This window comes from Rhinolophus hipposideros (genome assembly GCF_964194185.1).
Source record: "Rhinolophus hipposideros genome assembly, chromosome: 19".
Lineage (NCBI taxonomy): Eukaryota > Metazoa > Chordata > Mammalia > Chiroptera > Rhinolophidae > Rhinolophus > Rhinolophus hipposideros.
The window spans coordinates 30,554,109-30,569,391 of record NC_138065.1 but is presented as its reverse complement, the minus strand read 5'-3'; the positions used below and the strand labels follow the sequence as shown (position 1 = coordinate 30,569,391).

At 40.5% G+C, this 15,283-nt stretch overlaps 1 protein-coding gene across 1 annotated transcript in view; it reads left to right on the top strand.

The window, feature by feature from the left end:
- Window positions 1-14,340, top strand: part of DSTYK (dual serine/threonine and tyrosine protein kinase) — a 51,942-nt gene extending 37,602 nt beyond the window's left edge. The window contains exons 11-13 of the mRNA XM_081025966.1: window positions 4,596-4,710; window positions 7,866-8,000; window positions 8,410-14,340. Of these exons, the coding sequence (XP_080882092.1) occupies window positions 4,596-4,710; window positions 7,866-8,000; window positions 8,410-8,597 (438 nt within the window). The 3' untranslated portion in view covers window positions 8,598-14,340. The remainder of the gene's footprint in view (window positions 1-4,595; window positions 4,711-7,865; window positions 8,001-8,409) is intronic.
- Window positions 14,341-15,283: the final 943 nt, after the last annotated feature.

The window sequence follows — 15,283 nt, the reverse complement described above, 5'->3', positions numbered from 1 at the left end:
ACCCTGCCTCGAGCAAGTCTATTGGTGCCTTTTTTCCAACAGCATTTGCTCACTTCATATCTCTGTGTCACATTTTGGTAATTCTCATAATATTCCAATCTTTGTCGTTATTTTCATATTATGGTGATCTGTGATCAGTGATCTTTGATGTTACTATTGTAATTATTTTGGGGCACCACAAACCACACCCATATGACACAGAAAACTGAATCAATAAATGTGTGTGTTCTGATTGTTCCGCTGACTAGCTGTTCCCCCATCTCTTTTGGGCCTCCCTATTTCCTGAGAAACAACGAGCGTTGAAATTAGGCCAGTTAATAATCTCATAATGACCTCAAAGTGTTCAAGTGAAGGAAGAGTCACACATCTCTCATTTTAAATCAAAAGCTAGAAATGATTAAGGTTAGTGAGGAAGGCACATCAAAAGCTATGATGGGCTGAAAACTAGGCCTCTTGTGTCAAGAAGTTAGTCAAGTTATGAATGCAAAGGAAAAGTTCTTGAAGGAAATTAAAAGAGTGCTACTCCAGTGAATACGTGAATGATAAGAAAGTGAAACAGCCTCATTGCTGATATTGAGAAAGTTTTAGTGGTCTGGATAGAAAATCAAACTGGTATAAACATTCCCTTAAGCTAAAACCTAATCCAAAGTAAAGTCCTAACTCTCTTCAATTCTGTGAAGGCTGAGAGGTGAGGAAGTTGCAGAAGAAAAGTCTGAACCTAGCAGAGGCTGGTTTATGAGGTTAAGGAAAGAAGCCATTTTCATTACAGAAGTACAAGGTGCTGACTCTGGGTGGTGAACACACAATGGGATTTATAGACGATGTAATACAGAATTGTACACCTGAAATCTATGTAAATTTACTAACAATTGTCACCCCAATAAATTTAATAAAAAAAAACACACAATGCAATATATAGATGATATATTATATTATAGAATTGTATGCTGGAAACCTATGTAGTTTTGTTGACCATTGTCATCCCAATAAATTTATATGGTATATATATATCCATTAAAAAAAAAAAAAAAAGAAGTACAAGGTGAAGCAGCAAGAGCCGTTGTAGAAGCTGCAGCAAGTTATCCTGAAGATCCAGCTGCACTAAGCAACAAATTTTCAATGTAGACAAATCAGCCTTATATTGGAAGGAGATGCCATCTAGATGTTTCATAGTGAGAGCGGAGCCAATGGCTGGCTTCAAAGGACAGGCTGACTCTCTTGTTAGAGGTTAATGCAGCTGGTGACTTTAAGTTGAAGCAGGTGTTCATTTGCCATTCGGAAAAATCCTAGGGCCTTTAAGAATTATGCTAAATCTTCTCTGCCTGTGGTCTATAAATGGAACAACAAAGCCTAGATAATAGCACATCTGTTTATAACATGGTTTACTGAATATTTTAAATCCACTGTTAAGATCTGCTCAGGAAAAAGATTCCTGTCAAAATATTACTGCTTATTATTACTGCTTACTGCTTACAGTCACCTAAGAACTCTGATGGAGATGTATAACAAGATTAATGTTGTTTTCATGCCTGCTAACACATCCATTTTTCATCCCACGGACCAAGGAATAATTTTGACTTTCAAGTGTTATTATTTAAGAAATACATCTTTTTTAAAAATACAAAGTTTATTTATTTATTTTTAAAGATTTTATTGGGGAAGGAGAACAGGACTTTATTGGGGAACAATGTGTACTTCCGGGACTTTTCCAAGTCAAGTTGTCCTTTCAATCTTAGTTGTGGAGGGCGCAGCTCAGCTCTAGGTCCAGTTGCCGTTTCTAGTTGCAGGGGGCGCAGCCCACCATCCCTTGTGGGAGTCGAACCGGCAACCTTGTGGTTGAGAGCCCACGCTCCAACCAAGTGAGCCATCTAGAAGGTCAGTGGCAGCTCAGTTTTAGGTGCCGTGTTCAATCTTAGTTGCAGGAGGCGCTGCCCACCATCCCTTGCAGGAGTCGAGGAGTTGAACCAGCAACCTTGTGGTTGAGACTCCACTCTCCAACCAACTGAGCCATCTGACATTGGCCCATGTGGGAATCGAACCGGCAGCCTTCAGCGTTAGGAGCACGGAGCTCCAACCATCTGAGTCACCAGGCCGGCCCCAAGAAATACATTTTGTTAGGCGATAGCTGCCATAGATAGTGATTCCTCTGATGGATCTGGACAAAGTAAATTGAAAACCTCCTGGTAAAGGATTCATCATTCTAGATGCCATTAAGAACATTTGTGATTCTTGGGAAGAGTTCAAAATATCAATATTAACAAGAGTTTGGAAGAAGCTGATTCCAACCTCATGGATAATTTTGACAGGCTCAAAACTTCTGTGGAGGAATTAAAGGTGGAGCCTGAAGATGTGACTGAATTGCTACAATCTAATAAAATTTTAATGGTCGAGAAGTTGCTTTTTATTGATGAGCAAAGAAAGTGGTTTCTTGTGATGGAATCTACTCCTGGCGAAGATGCTGTGAAGATTGTTGAAATAACAACAAAGATTTGGAATATTACATAAACTTACCCTGTTTCCCCCAAAATAAGACGTAGCCAGATAATCAGCTCTAGTGCGTCTTTTGGAGCAAAAATTAATATAAGACCGGATCTTATATTATATAAGACCCTGTCTTATAGTAAAATAAGACCCGGTCTTATATTAATTTTTGCTCCAAAAGATGCACTAGAGCTGATTGTCTGGCTAGGTTTTTTGTTGTTTTTTTTTTTAATTGGGGTGACAACTGTTAGTGAAATTACATAGATTTCAGGTGTACAATTCTGTATTACATCATCTATAAATCCCATTGTGTATTCACCACCCAGAGTCAGTTCTCTTTCCATCACCATATATTTGATCCCCCTTACCCTCATTTCCTAACCCCCACCCCCTTACCCTCTGGTAACCACTAAACTATTGTCTGTGTCTATGAGTTTTTATTTCTCATTTGTTTGTCTTGCTCTTTTGTTGTTTTTGGTTTATATACCACATATCAGTGAAATCATAGGGTTCTCTACTTTTTCTGTCTGACTTATTTCGCTTAGCATTATACTCTCAAGATCCATCCATGTTGTCACAAATCTGGCTAGGTTTTATTTTGGGGGAAACACGGTAGTTATTAAATAGCAGCAAGGTTTGAGAGAATGGACTTCTCCAATTTTGAAAAAAGTTCTGTGGGTAAATTGCTATGAAACAACATCGCATACTACAGAGAAATTGGTGAAAGGAAGAGTCATTTGACACGGCAAAGTTAATTTTTGTGTTATTTTAAGAAATTGCCATAGCCACCCAGCCTTCAGCAAACCACCCTGATCAGTCAGCAGCCATGAAGAAGCAGCCTCAGCAAGACCCTCCACCAGCAAAAAGATTACGACTTGCTAAAGGCTCAGATGATGGTTAGCATTTTTTAGCAATGAAGTATTTTTAATTAAAATATGTACATTGTTTTCTTAGATATCATATTATTGCACACTTAATAGACTACAGTATAGTGTAAACATAACTTTTATATGCACTAGGAATCCAAAAAATGCATGTGACTTGCTTTATTGCAATAGGGGCTTTATAGCTATTGTCTGGAATTGGACCTGTATTATCTCTGAGGTATGCCTGTACATCAGCTTGTATCTCCTGAGAAAGGGCATTCTTCTATGTAATGAACATGCCATTATCACATCCAAGAAATTTAACATTGAAACAATACTGTTAGTTAACATACTATCTGTATTAACATTTTCCAATTGTCCCAAATATGTTCAGTTATCCCAAATGTAGTTTATTTGTTTGATCCCAATCCAGGGATCATGCATTGCGTTTTGTCGCCATGTTTCTGTCGTGTCCTTTCATCTAGAATAGTCCTTCTGTCTTTCTACGCTTTTGTAACATTGATATTTTTAAGGATTCTTGGTCTTGTTGTTATTTAGGATTTGATCAGAGGTACTGGATGAGGGCTAAGATGGGTACATGCATCTTAAGAGGGAAGATAGTCATGAACCCACTAGTCCCTTTATGTAAGTTACAAAGAATCCTTTGACACACTTCTCATGAAAATATATTGGATTATCATTGAGGAGTCTCTGGCAACATTTAAATGATGTATAAAGAAAGATACAGCAACTTAGGGGAAGGAAAGTTCTTCCCAAAATTATAGGCTGAATCCTACAAGTAAGAGGCTCATCAATAACCAAATGAGACAGATTTATTCTCTTGAACCTTAAGGAAAGGAAACTACAGGGAATTCAAGAAACTCCTCAGCTGGTCAAAGGACCTGAACCTTCTTACTTAGTTTTCTGTCCTGGAGTTGGAGTTCAGAGGAGAATAATCAGGAAACGAAATACTTAACTCGGTGTTCTTCACTTATTAATTCTTCCAAGGTTTGTTAAGCACCTGACAGTGCCAGGCACTGTGCTAACTGCTGGGAATCCAAAGGTGAAAAAGGCAGTCGCTGCTGTCAGGCTGCTTACAGTCTGTCTGGGAAGAAGGCAGTAATGGGAATGAATCTGGAGGCAGGAGTGAGTACTACTGAGGTAGATACCCGCTTGTGAGCTTGGGGATGCAGCTGAGTGCTGTGTGCAGACCAGACACAGGTGACTCTTGCCCTGCTTTGTTGACAGCTGGACAAGCAGAACCGTGCCAAGATCACTGACTTAGGATTCTGCAAGCCAGAGGCCATGATGTCAGGCAGCATTGTGGGGACACCAATCCACATGGCCCCTGAACTTTTCACAGGTAAGCTGGAGGGCAGGGAGTGGATTTGGGCTGGGCTCTGTACTGTAACCCTGGGTGCAACCCCTAAGAGTTAAGAGTAGTATCCACAAGTACCACTGGCAGATCTGGCCCAGGCAAGGGAGAAAACAGAACAAGGAAAATCTAAGACAAGTATGGGGAAAAGTGAAGAGGTCAAAGGGTCAGAAAGACAAGTACAAATGGGAGTCACTAACTGTTCTTTTGGATGTCTCTCTGGGCTATTAGTGTAATAATTGCCATAATCAACCAATTATTTGATCATAAAATATTGACTGAATAACTCCTACCATGTTTCCCTGAAAATAAGACCTAACCGGAAAATAAGCCCTAGCATAATTTCTCAGGATGACATCCCCTGAACATAAGCCCTAATGCGTCTTTTGGAGCAAACCTTAATATAAGACCTGGTCTTATTTTCGGGGAAATACGGTATATGTATGAGACCAGACAATTTAAGTTTGCGAACTCATCCTAGAAAAAGTGCTACTACATACCTCATTGCTGAATATTACCATGGTCACCTTCAAAGTACTACCCTTGGAAAGCTTTGCACCAACGCCAGCACCTGGTCCACCTTTCAAAGCAATTTTGGAACTCTTTTTCTGGAGGAAAAAAAAAGATGGCCATCAGAACTGTTGTCTTATTACCCTTGATGTCCTGAATGTCATCAAAATGTCTTCCTTTCAGTATTTCCTTTGTCTTCAGGTAAAGAAAGAAGTCATTGGGGGCCAGATCAGGTGAGTAGGGAGAGTGTTCCAGTACAGTTATTTGTTTACTGGCTAAAAACTCCCTCACAGACAGTGCTGTGTGACCTGGTGCATTGTCGTGATATAAGAGCCATGAATTGTTGGCGAAAAGTACAGGTCGTCTAACTTTTTCATGCAGGCTTTTCAGCACTTCCAAATAGTAAACTTGGTTAACTGTTTGTTCATTTGGTACAAATTCATAATGAATAATCCGCCTGATATCAAAAAAGGTTAGCAACATTGTTGCAACAAGTTCGCAAACTTAATTGTCTCAACTGGTATATGTATTAGGAGTTGTCCCCTATCATAAAGAACTTACAGATGACAGAGATGTTAATAGAGGTAAAATAATTAGAAGGTAATATAAGACAACATATGATTAAGTGCTAAATTAAATGATACATAATGTAATGTCGGTGTTCAAGGAAGGGATAAATGAAGGTTGTGAAATGTTTGATGGTTTTGTGGGAGAAGTGAGATTTTAGGTAGAACTTGAGTCAGATTTGGAAAAATCAGTAGGTGGAAAAGGAACTCATATTTAAATATATTCTTTGAGCTAGGCAGTGTGAATATATTTTTTCATATATTTTATTCCATTTAATCCTCACTACAATTCTCTTGGCATTTTTATGTCCATTTCGTGGATAAAGTTAGGTCAAGGTCAGATTGCTGAAGAAACCTTCCCCAGAACAATGAGCTAGAAGTCATAGTGCTAGGATTGGAATCCAGCTCTTTCTGTCTCTAGAGTCTAACCATATATCACGAAGGAAAGAAAATTCTGGAGGCTGGGGAATGGGAACTATGAGGAAAATTGCAGAATAGAAATAAGCATGACAGGAAAGAAATCCATTTGGGGAGTAATAGCAAACCAGGCCGGAATTCATACAAAAGCGTGAAGGCTTAATGTGGAAGAAGTAAGGTGCTATTGAGTTTTTGAGCAGGTGAGGAATGAAAAATGTTTGTGGAAGTTTAGCTTAGCAGCAATAGGTAGAGGTTACTTGAGTGGCAAGAACCAAAGTAGGGCAACAGTGGTGGTGGTCTCTAGCGTTAGGTTGGTGGTAGTGCTGAAACAAAAAAAAGTGACAGATTTGAGATAATGCAGAAGATGAATGGGCAAGGTTTTATTATTAACTTGATACCGAGTTTGATGAACAGAAAAGAATGACTAAACGATGACGCTGAGGTTTTGAGCCTGAGTAGAGGAGGAAAGGTTGTATCATTGTTGGGGAAGATGACAGGTAATGAAAAGGTAACCACAGGCCACTCGGTAGTATCGGTAAGAGTTAAATTAGGAGTATATATGGATTTCCACAAGTCTTTCCCCAACCCTTCACATAAGGGTTAGGAGGTAAGAGTTGGAGAGCTGGAGTCCTCCCCACATCAGAACGAAGTACACAGTCATCATTTTTCTTTCTCTAGATTTACATGTGTTTTTTTTAATTTTTTAAAATTTTTATTGGGGAATATTGGGGGACAGTGTGTTTCTCCAGGGCCCATCAACTCCAAGTCCAGTCGCCATTTTCAATCTTTAGTTGCAGGGGGCACAGCCCACCATCCCATACAGAATTGAACTGGCAACCTTATTGCTGAGAGCTGGCGCTCTAATCCACTGAGCCATCCGGTGGCCCTTCAGGAAACTCAGCGGCAGTTTGTTGTCTTCAATCTAGTTGTGGAGGGCGCAGCTCCCTGGCCCATGTGGGAATCGAACTGGCAACCCTGTTGTTCAGAACTTGCGCTCAAATCAACTGATCCATCCGACTGCCCCTAGATTACTTTTTTAAAAAATTTCTATTCCCACTGCTATTTTATTTTGGCTACTTTATATTAAATTCCTTTGTTTCTACTCTAGCCTATGCTATTGCTGTAGAGCTTTCTAAAATACTTTCTAAATACTTTTTTCATGAAAAAAGTATTTTTCATAAAATACTTTTTTTCATGAAAATACTTTCATGTCATCTCCTGCTGTAAAACATAAATGACTTCCTTCTGTCCACTGAACCCAGATTCTTCTGTCTGACTTTAAAAACTTTTATATTCTGGTTCCAACCTACCCACACACACCTGCATGTATTTTCCCAACTTTATTTCCCTAATATGACCTTTCAGGATTAGTCCTTCCGACTGTCCCATTAAAATAAAAGGCCTGTTTTCCTTCTCCTTTGTCAGGTTCTAGTCTTGGCTCTCTTAATCTCTGGCTTTGACCTTCAGTGTTATATTTTTTGTATTACAAAATGGGCATTATGAGTGTGTTCTGCCCAACAGGGTTGTTATGGGAGGTAATGGATGTTAAAAGTTTTAGGGCAAAATGTGTCAAGACCTCTGCAGATGCAAGTTATTGGTGATGCTGTTGATTTCTCTCCCTGGCTCACTGCTTGTCACCCCTTCTTGTAGGGAAATATGATAATTCCGTGGATGTCTACGCTTTTGGCATTCTTTTCTGGTATATCTGCTCAGGCTCTATCAAGCTCCCTGAGGCATTTGAGAGGTGTGCCAGCAAAGACCATCTCTGGAACAATGTGCGGAGAGGTAAGAGCCATGAGCCCGACTTTGCCCACACTTCCCTGTGGAGAGCAGACCAAGCAATGCAGCAGGGGTCTACCATCACCATCCACACATTTAAACCATCATGGAATCCAGAAAAGACATTTAAGTCAAACCATTGATTCCAGGCAGCATTGTATTGAACTGTCTCAAAAAAGCTTTTTTCTTTAAAAAATGTCTAATTCTTCAACTTCCTATGCCAGCGTGTTCCAGTTTATCATCACTGTTACTGTTGGCTTCTAACATAGATGTCTGCCTTTGAAGCCAAAGCTCATCGCATCTTTAGTACCCGGAGCCCCGTCCGAGTCATCAGCCTGTGAGCTGACCGTGCCTCTTGCTTGTATTGATCCCCCTCTCACCGACTCGGGTCTTACTTCCATGCTCCTTTCTCTAGGGGTCCGCCCAGAACGTCTTCCTGTGTTTGATGAGGAGTGCTGGCAGCTGATGGAAGCCTGTTGGGATGGCGACCCCTCTCAGAGACCTCTCTTGGGCATTGTCCAGCCCATGCTCCAGGGCATCATGGACCGGCTATGCAAGTCACATTCTGAGCAGCCCAACAGAGGACTGGATGATTCTACTTGAAAGCAAAGATCTTTCTCTTTCACTCTCTTATTGCTTTCTGTCCCCTCACCTTTTGGCCTTGGGAAGAATTTGACAGTTGTTCATTACAGAGAGCTCCTGAGGGAATTGATGCTTGCTGGGCAGCTTGGGACCTCTGGGCAGAGGTGACTCCCGGGTGGCAGAGCATGTTCATCAGTTCACTGGTGTCCCAAAGCTGTCCCTTTAGCAAAAGATTGTCTAGGACATTGGTAAAAGCTGGAGAAGGCAACGTTCTGGCCTCAGAACTGAAATGGAGGCAAATGTTACCATTGTCTTTTCACTGTATGTTTATAAGACAAGTGGGACACTATAGTGTCAATAGTATTAAAAACTGTAATTTTTGTAATTTTGGCTCTAGCTAGGAATAGTTTGGTTCTATCCAATCATCAGGACCCTTAGAAAATTTGAGCTTGGTTCTGGGACTGTGAAAACATAAGAGCAAAAAAATAATTTGTGGATACCTGGTTCTTGCTATCTGCACCCAGAGTTCTCAGGTTGCAACAGCTAGAGGCCCAAGTGATGCAGCTAGAAACAAAGCTATCTGTTCCTTACAGTGCCAGTGTGTTTACATTTATAGGACCACATAGCCCTGACTTCTGGTGGAGGGTTTCATGGTTACATGACTAAGAGGCTACAAAAAGAACAAGTGTGTGTGCGTGTGTATGTGCTGCTGGATTTCAAGTTATTGCTACCCCTAGAGCAGAATCTCTTCTGTCCCAGGGTCATGATTTTTGTTTTGTTTGTTTTGTCTTTTTGGTTTCGAGATAGGGAAGCTCCAGTTAACATGGTACTTAGGGGTGAGTGTCTAGTAAAAGGGACTCATTGTGAAGTATTTGGTGAGGCTGAGAAGTGGGCAATGATCTGGAGCCCGGGGACCTCCATGCAAACCCACTAGAACGATACCAGCTTGTTTTTTTAAAACAAAAAAATCCAACTCTTCTTTTTGTGTTTGAATCTAAAACACTGATGTTTTTAAACTTGATCAGTGAGCTTTTTAACCAAGGTTTCTTCTGCAACTTGTTCGTTCTTTTTACATTATTTTAAATATGTTAGAAGAAAAGAACCAGATGAAAGAGAAGAACACTGTTTGTAGTTCTGTGTGTGCCCCTCACCCCTGTGTGTCAGGATCTGGGAGAGGTCCCCTCCCTTGTAGTTCGGAGGTGGGTTGGTGGTCTTTTGGAGAGTTTGCCATGAAGTTGTACATAAGAGAAATTCTGATGCCAGTCAAAGGCAGGGAACAATTTAAACATAGATGCATCATAGATCTTGACTTCATGCCTCCTTCAACCAAAATGGTCCAATAGATTTCGAAAAGCATGTAGGTGAAGGAATAGACAGTGGAGGTGAGCGCTGTGGTCTGTGCCCTCTGCCTACCTCCAAACTATGTGAAACAGGTCCCTAAGTAGGTGTTTTAAGATAATGGGCAGATTTGCTGCTGTAATTTTCTAGGGTTCTTTGTGACAATGACCATCTCTTGAACATTAATGGTATAAATTGGGAGTCTTCAAGAAATATTTCATACAACTTTTAAAGTTCAGTTTTCAACTCTGGCTGTCCTGGGCTCTGATTGTGATCTGTTTGAGCGTAGTAGGCCCCTGAGCACTTACAGCCCATCAGGAATTCCATGTAGCACTAAAAACCTTTTTACTTGCAAATGATAAAGTGATTGACCCAGTGTTTGGGTTCTAGAGGCACCAGCCTTGTTTTGGTAGGATGTTCAGTGTATCTCCAAGAATTTTTAACACCTATTTAGCTTTATTTCAAATCAGTCTATTCTTGTCAGTGTTTACTTGTTGCCCTTCTGGGGGCTATGACGGGCCTTCCAAGAAGCCAGGTTTCAAGTTTAAAAAGAAGAGGTAAGTAGTCTCCATTTGCTGAATAGTCTGTGTAAGTCTAGTTCTGTATGATATTTCCAGAAAGCTTTTATATAGTTCCCTTTTCTAGACTGTCTTCTTTTAACTCTAGCTATAATCAGGAGTCTGTGCTCTCATTATGGAGACCAACTTCCTAACGTTCGTTGGAAGTCTTACTTCTTGCCCCCATTCACACGTGGGGTTTGGAGGTTAGGTTTTTCCTCCACCCAGAGTCCCTTTTCAGTTTATCCCTTGTGGCTTAGTCTGTTCTCAGACACCAGTTTTCGAACACTGTCTCCACATTTTTTGCCTGAGTGGGGAGGGAAAAAAGGAGGAGCTAATGGACGAGTAGCTGTGTTACAGTTCTTTAAAAAAGTATTTCGAGAAAAGGTGCGAAATATTCCTGAAAGTCTCCAGGCCAGCCAAAGCCCGTATATAGACATTTGGAGGTGTATTTAAACACTCAGCAGGCTGAGTGCAGGAATACATTGTACATGTATAATACGTGTATGCTTTGCTTTTGTTCTATAACATTGTCAGCTAATTTTGGATTATTTGTTCTTTGGCACCCATTATTATTAAAGTGATGGAATGCCATGAAATGTACTGTACTGTATATTACTTGGGAAGACACTAGGTATTCAAAGAAGTCTGGTGGCATTTGGGCTGTCAAGGGCTCAGCAAGACCAAAGTCTGAAGATTTTACCTCCTAGCTTTGGCTATATGTGCTCCCAAGTGGTGAGGTGATTGTGGCTGAGGGAGGAAGAAGGATGTGATAAAAGAACTACCCTTACTATGTTCTGTCCTTCTAATCAACTTAATTAGGGCAATTTACCCTAGCCCCCAAATGATCACCTGGCATTTTTAATGCACATGAAGTCTGATCACTTATGTTGCTTCAGGACTAAGTGAGGGTCCTTCCTGCAGAGCAATTAGAATAAATGGTGGAGTGGCTGACCCTGTGCCTAGGGAGCCAGCCATGGGTTGAGGAATGTTCGTTTGGCCGAGGTTTCCACAGGTGTGCTCTAGTTCCCTCTGCAGAGAGAAGCTCATGATTGAGCAAGTCTTTCACTTCTCTGGGAAGGAGGGCTGTGCTGGTTCTTCCCAGATCAAAGAGAGTCGCTTATGACTCTGTCAGTTTCAGGGGGACAGAGCCTAGGCAGCAGCTTCTCCTAATTTTTAACACTAAAATTCAAGGAAACAGTGAAGGAAAGGATACATTACTATCACAGATAGAAAGAGGGGAATGGTAGAACTTTGAACTAGTATCTGTCAGCTCTCCAGTGCATTTTTTGCATCTTTGCTTAAGCTGCCAAAGATGTTGGAAAATTTTTTTTCTTATGGGAGAAATGGTTTGGAGTGGCAGGGCTACAGCATGATAACTGCACTGAACGACACTTTATTTTTTGGTCCATTATTCAGCACTGAGAAGCCAAGGGGGATTGGTGGTGACATTAGTACGTGGCGGAATAGACTTCCTCTGGACTTGCTTTGGCCAGAAGGATGCTTGTTGTTCCGTCTGGCCAATAGGGAACCTCCGAAGTCCACACTGCGTGAGAGCGGGCTAAGCGGCCCTCCAAGAGCCCACTGCCAAAAGACGAGTTGCTTTCTTTGAGATTTCAAAGCTTGATTTTTGAATTTGCTTGATCAAATAACCCATTTCTCTTTAAAAGAAAAAAACGATTTATCCTAAATGTGGAGGTGGGGTGGGTTAGGACTAGTGCAGATGTTAAAGTGGGTAAGGGGGCATAATCTTGAGAAACTTGTATTGCAAACTCCCTTGGGGGTTTCAAGTAGCACTACTGTTCTTAAAACGGTTTTGTTTTCCACTTCACTTGCTTTGTTAACATCCAGACCAATTGAGATGAGGTAGAGAGTAGTACGTGTGGACACCTGGCGCTGGCGAGGCCGTCCTGCCCAGACAGTTGGAAAGGAAGTTGGTCTGGACAGCTTGTTGTCTTTCGTCTTTATGTAATGTTTTTGTTTGTTTTAAAGCACTAATGTTTATTACAGTGTTAAATAAAAGTGTAACATACTAAGTGTGTAGAATGAAAGTGCAATAACGAGAAATTAGCACAAACTTCAGTCCTTACACTCTCTCTTCTTGTGCTGTCTCTTCCCATTTGTTACATTTCCACACTGTTACAGCAGGACCGTGTTAATTGTGTGCATTTTTAAGAGCTACAACTATGGGTTAAGTCTTAATTTAGTGTAATTTTGAAGGGTTGGTTTTGGTGTTATAGAGTATTCTGTATACTTGCTGGGATGCACAAATACCAGCTGTGCTGTATAATAAAGGTCACATTAAGGTTTCAGGGTTACGTGTGTTTGGCTTTTGTTTTTCTCTTACCTCACCGTGTTAACATGATTCTCTGGATTCTATTCCATGTCTTTCAGATGCCTTTCAGTTTGCCTGAGAGGTCGATGGAACATGCCACGCCCCCATAAATCACCCTTGGCTTCCCAGTACTTGACATTACCACTACCAGAGGGTGGGGCAAGGGAATGGGAGGTGGGGCAGTGGAGAAGGACGCCAAGGTGTGGTGATAGCAATTTAGTTTTCAGAACTCTCCTGGATTCACACCCTTTTTTTTCAGCGTCTTTTCAGCACAAACTTGAAGCATTCTGAACTCGTGCACAAGCCTAGGTATTCATTATTATACTATGAGAGAATCTGGGGATAGAATCTATACTGGCCTATTTGAATTTTCTATTTAGGCCCACCCCACTTTCAGATTTGCTTGCTAATAAGCAGGCACCATCATAGGCCACTACCAGCAGAGTGGCACTATCTGTAGTCACCAGGGAATGTCAGCAGGCAGTATGTCACCGTCTCCCGTAGGGCGTTTTTTGTTAGGAGTTACCCTATCCTGCTTGTATGGATGGTGTATCACTCTTTGCTGTAACTGCTTGTGATTTGTCTACAGCATAAGTTTGGCCAGGAGATGGCAGCACACCTTGAACAGTTGATGTGTTTGTGATTAAGTCTTAAAGGAAAAGCTGAAGTTGGAGCTCAGTGGTTCTCTGCCTACTCCTACACAAGAGTCACTTAATACAGATGAGCCTCTTACCCTTGTGAAATTCTCCACTAACTCCAGCTGCCCATCACAGCTAAATATCCCATCTTACATGCATATACCGTATATTCTAGTATAAAGTTTTGTGTGACTGAGTTCTCTTTCTCTCTAACCATTACTTGGAGAAAATAGCTTGTGGTATAGACACTTTTAGATTGGGCATGCTTTTCCAAGAGCACATCCCTCAGCAGGCTTTTCCCTTGAGTAGGGCAAATGGAGTGGCCATCCTGGTCCTGTGTTTGGGTGGTGCTCAGAGGGGAGAGGCCACCAAGTTTCCACACATTGTTAAATTCAACTTTGAAATTTGTACCTTAAGTGAGATCCTAAGGAGTCCATGAAATGTTAATTGAACAGCCTTTCAAGTGCACTTATGGATGGCCATGTACTGGGTGAGGTCTTTTAGAACGCTTCAAGGGATGGCCTGTTCTTAGCATATTCTAAAGGTGGCATTTCAAATCAGTGGGGAAATAGACTATTTTGTAAAACTGGCTATTCACCTGAGTGAAAAAAAGAAATCATGCAAAAAAAATATACTAAAGATCTAAATGTTAAAAAAAACCTATAAAGGAACTAGTGAATGACACACACATTGAGTATTTACTGTATACTAGGTACTATTTTAAGTCATTACATGTATTAAATCACTAAACCCTCACTAGAACCCCATTTTACCCATTTACCCCATGAAGAAAAAATGATAGAGGTTACAAAGAACATACATATAGCCAAAGATACCAAAAATAAAATTAGGACAAATCACTAATTTGGATGTAATAATTGCAATATATAACTGATAAAATATGAAGAAATAAAAAATATCTTAAAGCAAATTGGCTAATAAATGTTTGAAAAAGGTATTTATCTTCACTAATCATCAGGGAAATAGATATGAAAACTATATATTTCTATCAAATTACAGAAAATAAATATGAAAAACCTACAAGTGTGGGAGATGAGCATTTCCCAGTGTTGTTGGGAAGTGGATATAGCCACAAAAGGGCAGTTTGGCAGTACCTATTATAAACATTTTCAGTGTATATATCCTTTGATCCAGAAGCAATTTCTATGCAGTCCCTACCTATAAAAATATTAGCACAGGTATATAAGGGTGTTTATTATTTGTAACACTATAAAAAGTTGGAGGCAATGTTAATGTGTGACAAGGGAAGATTAAATTATAGAGCTCATACTCTGGAATATTATACTAAGCCATTAAAAGGAACGACAGGCCTCGGTGCTGACAAGGAAAAATGTTTATACTACTACATCATTAGTGAAAAAAAAATGTAGAGAAGAATATATTTAGTATGAGCTCTTTTTTCGTAAAAATGCCTTCAATTATCCATAACCGCAAACATTCTAGAGATCTAGTCCATCTCTCTCTATATATGCATAGAAAAAAGTTCGTAAGGATATATGACAAACTTGTAGTGGCATAGAATTAACCCCTGGTTGTGCACAGGAGGTGAGAAAATTCACAAGACTCAGAAAAGTAGGGAAGCAAAGAAAGGTTTTTATTAAAGTTAGGAAGCCAGTGGCAGCCGGGTAGTAAGCAGAGAAACACTGATGGGCGGGTGGTTGCCAGAGGCAGAGTCTCAGAGTGGACAACTGCACCTAATTTCAAATTAGTTTTTTCTTATATAGGAAATGGGGAGTCGGTCGGGCAGGTCTGAGGGCTGACATCCTTCCTGAGGTCTGATCTGTTTTAGGCAATGTCATCTCTAGACTCCAGACTTAG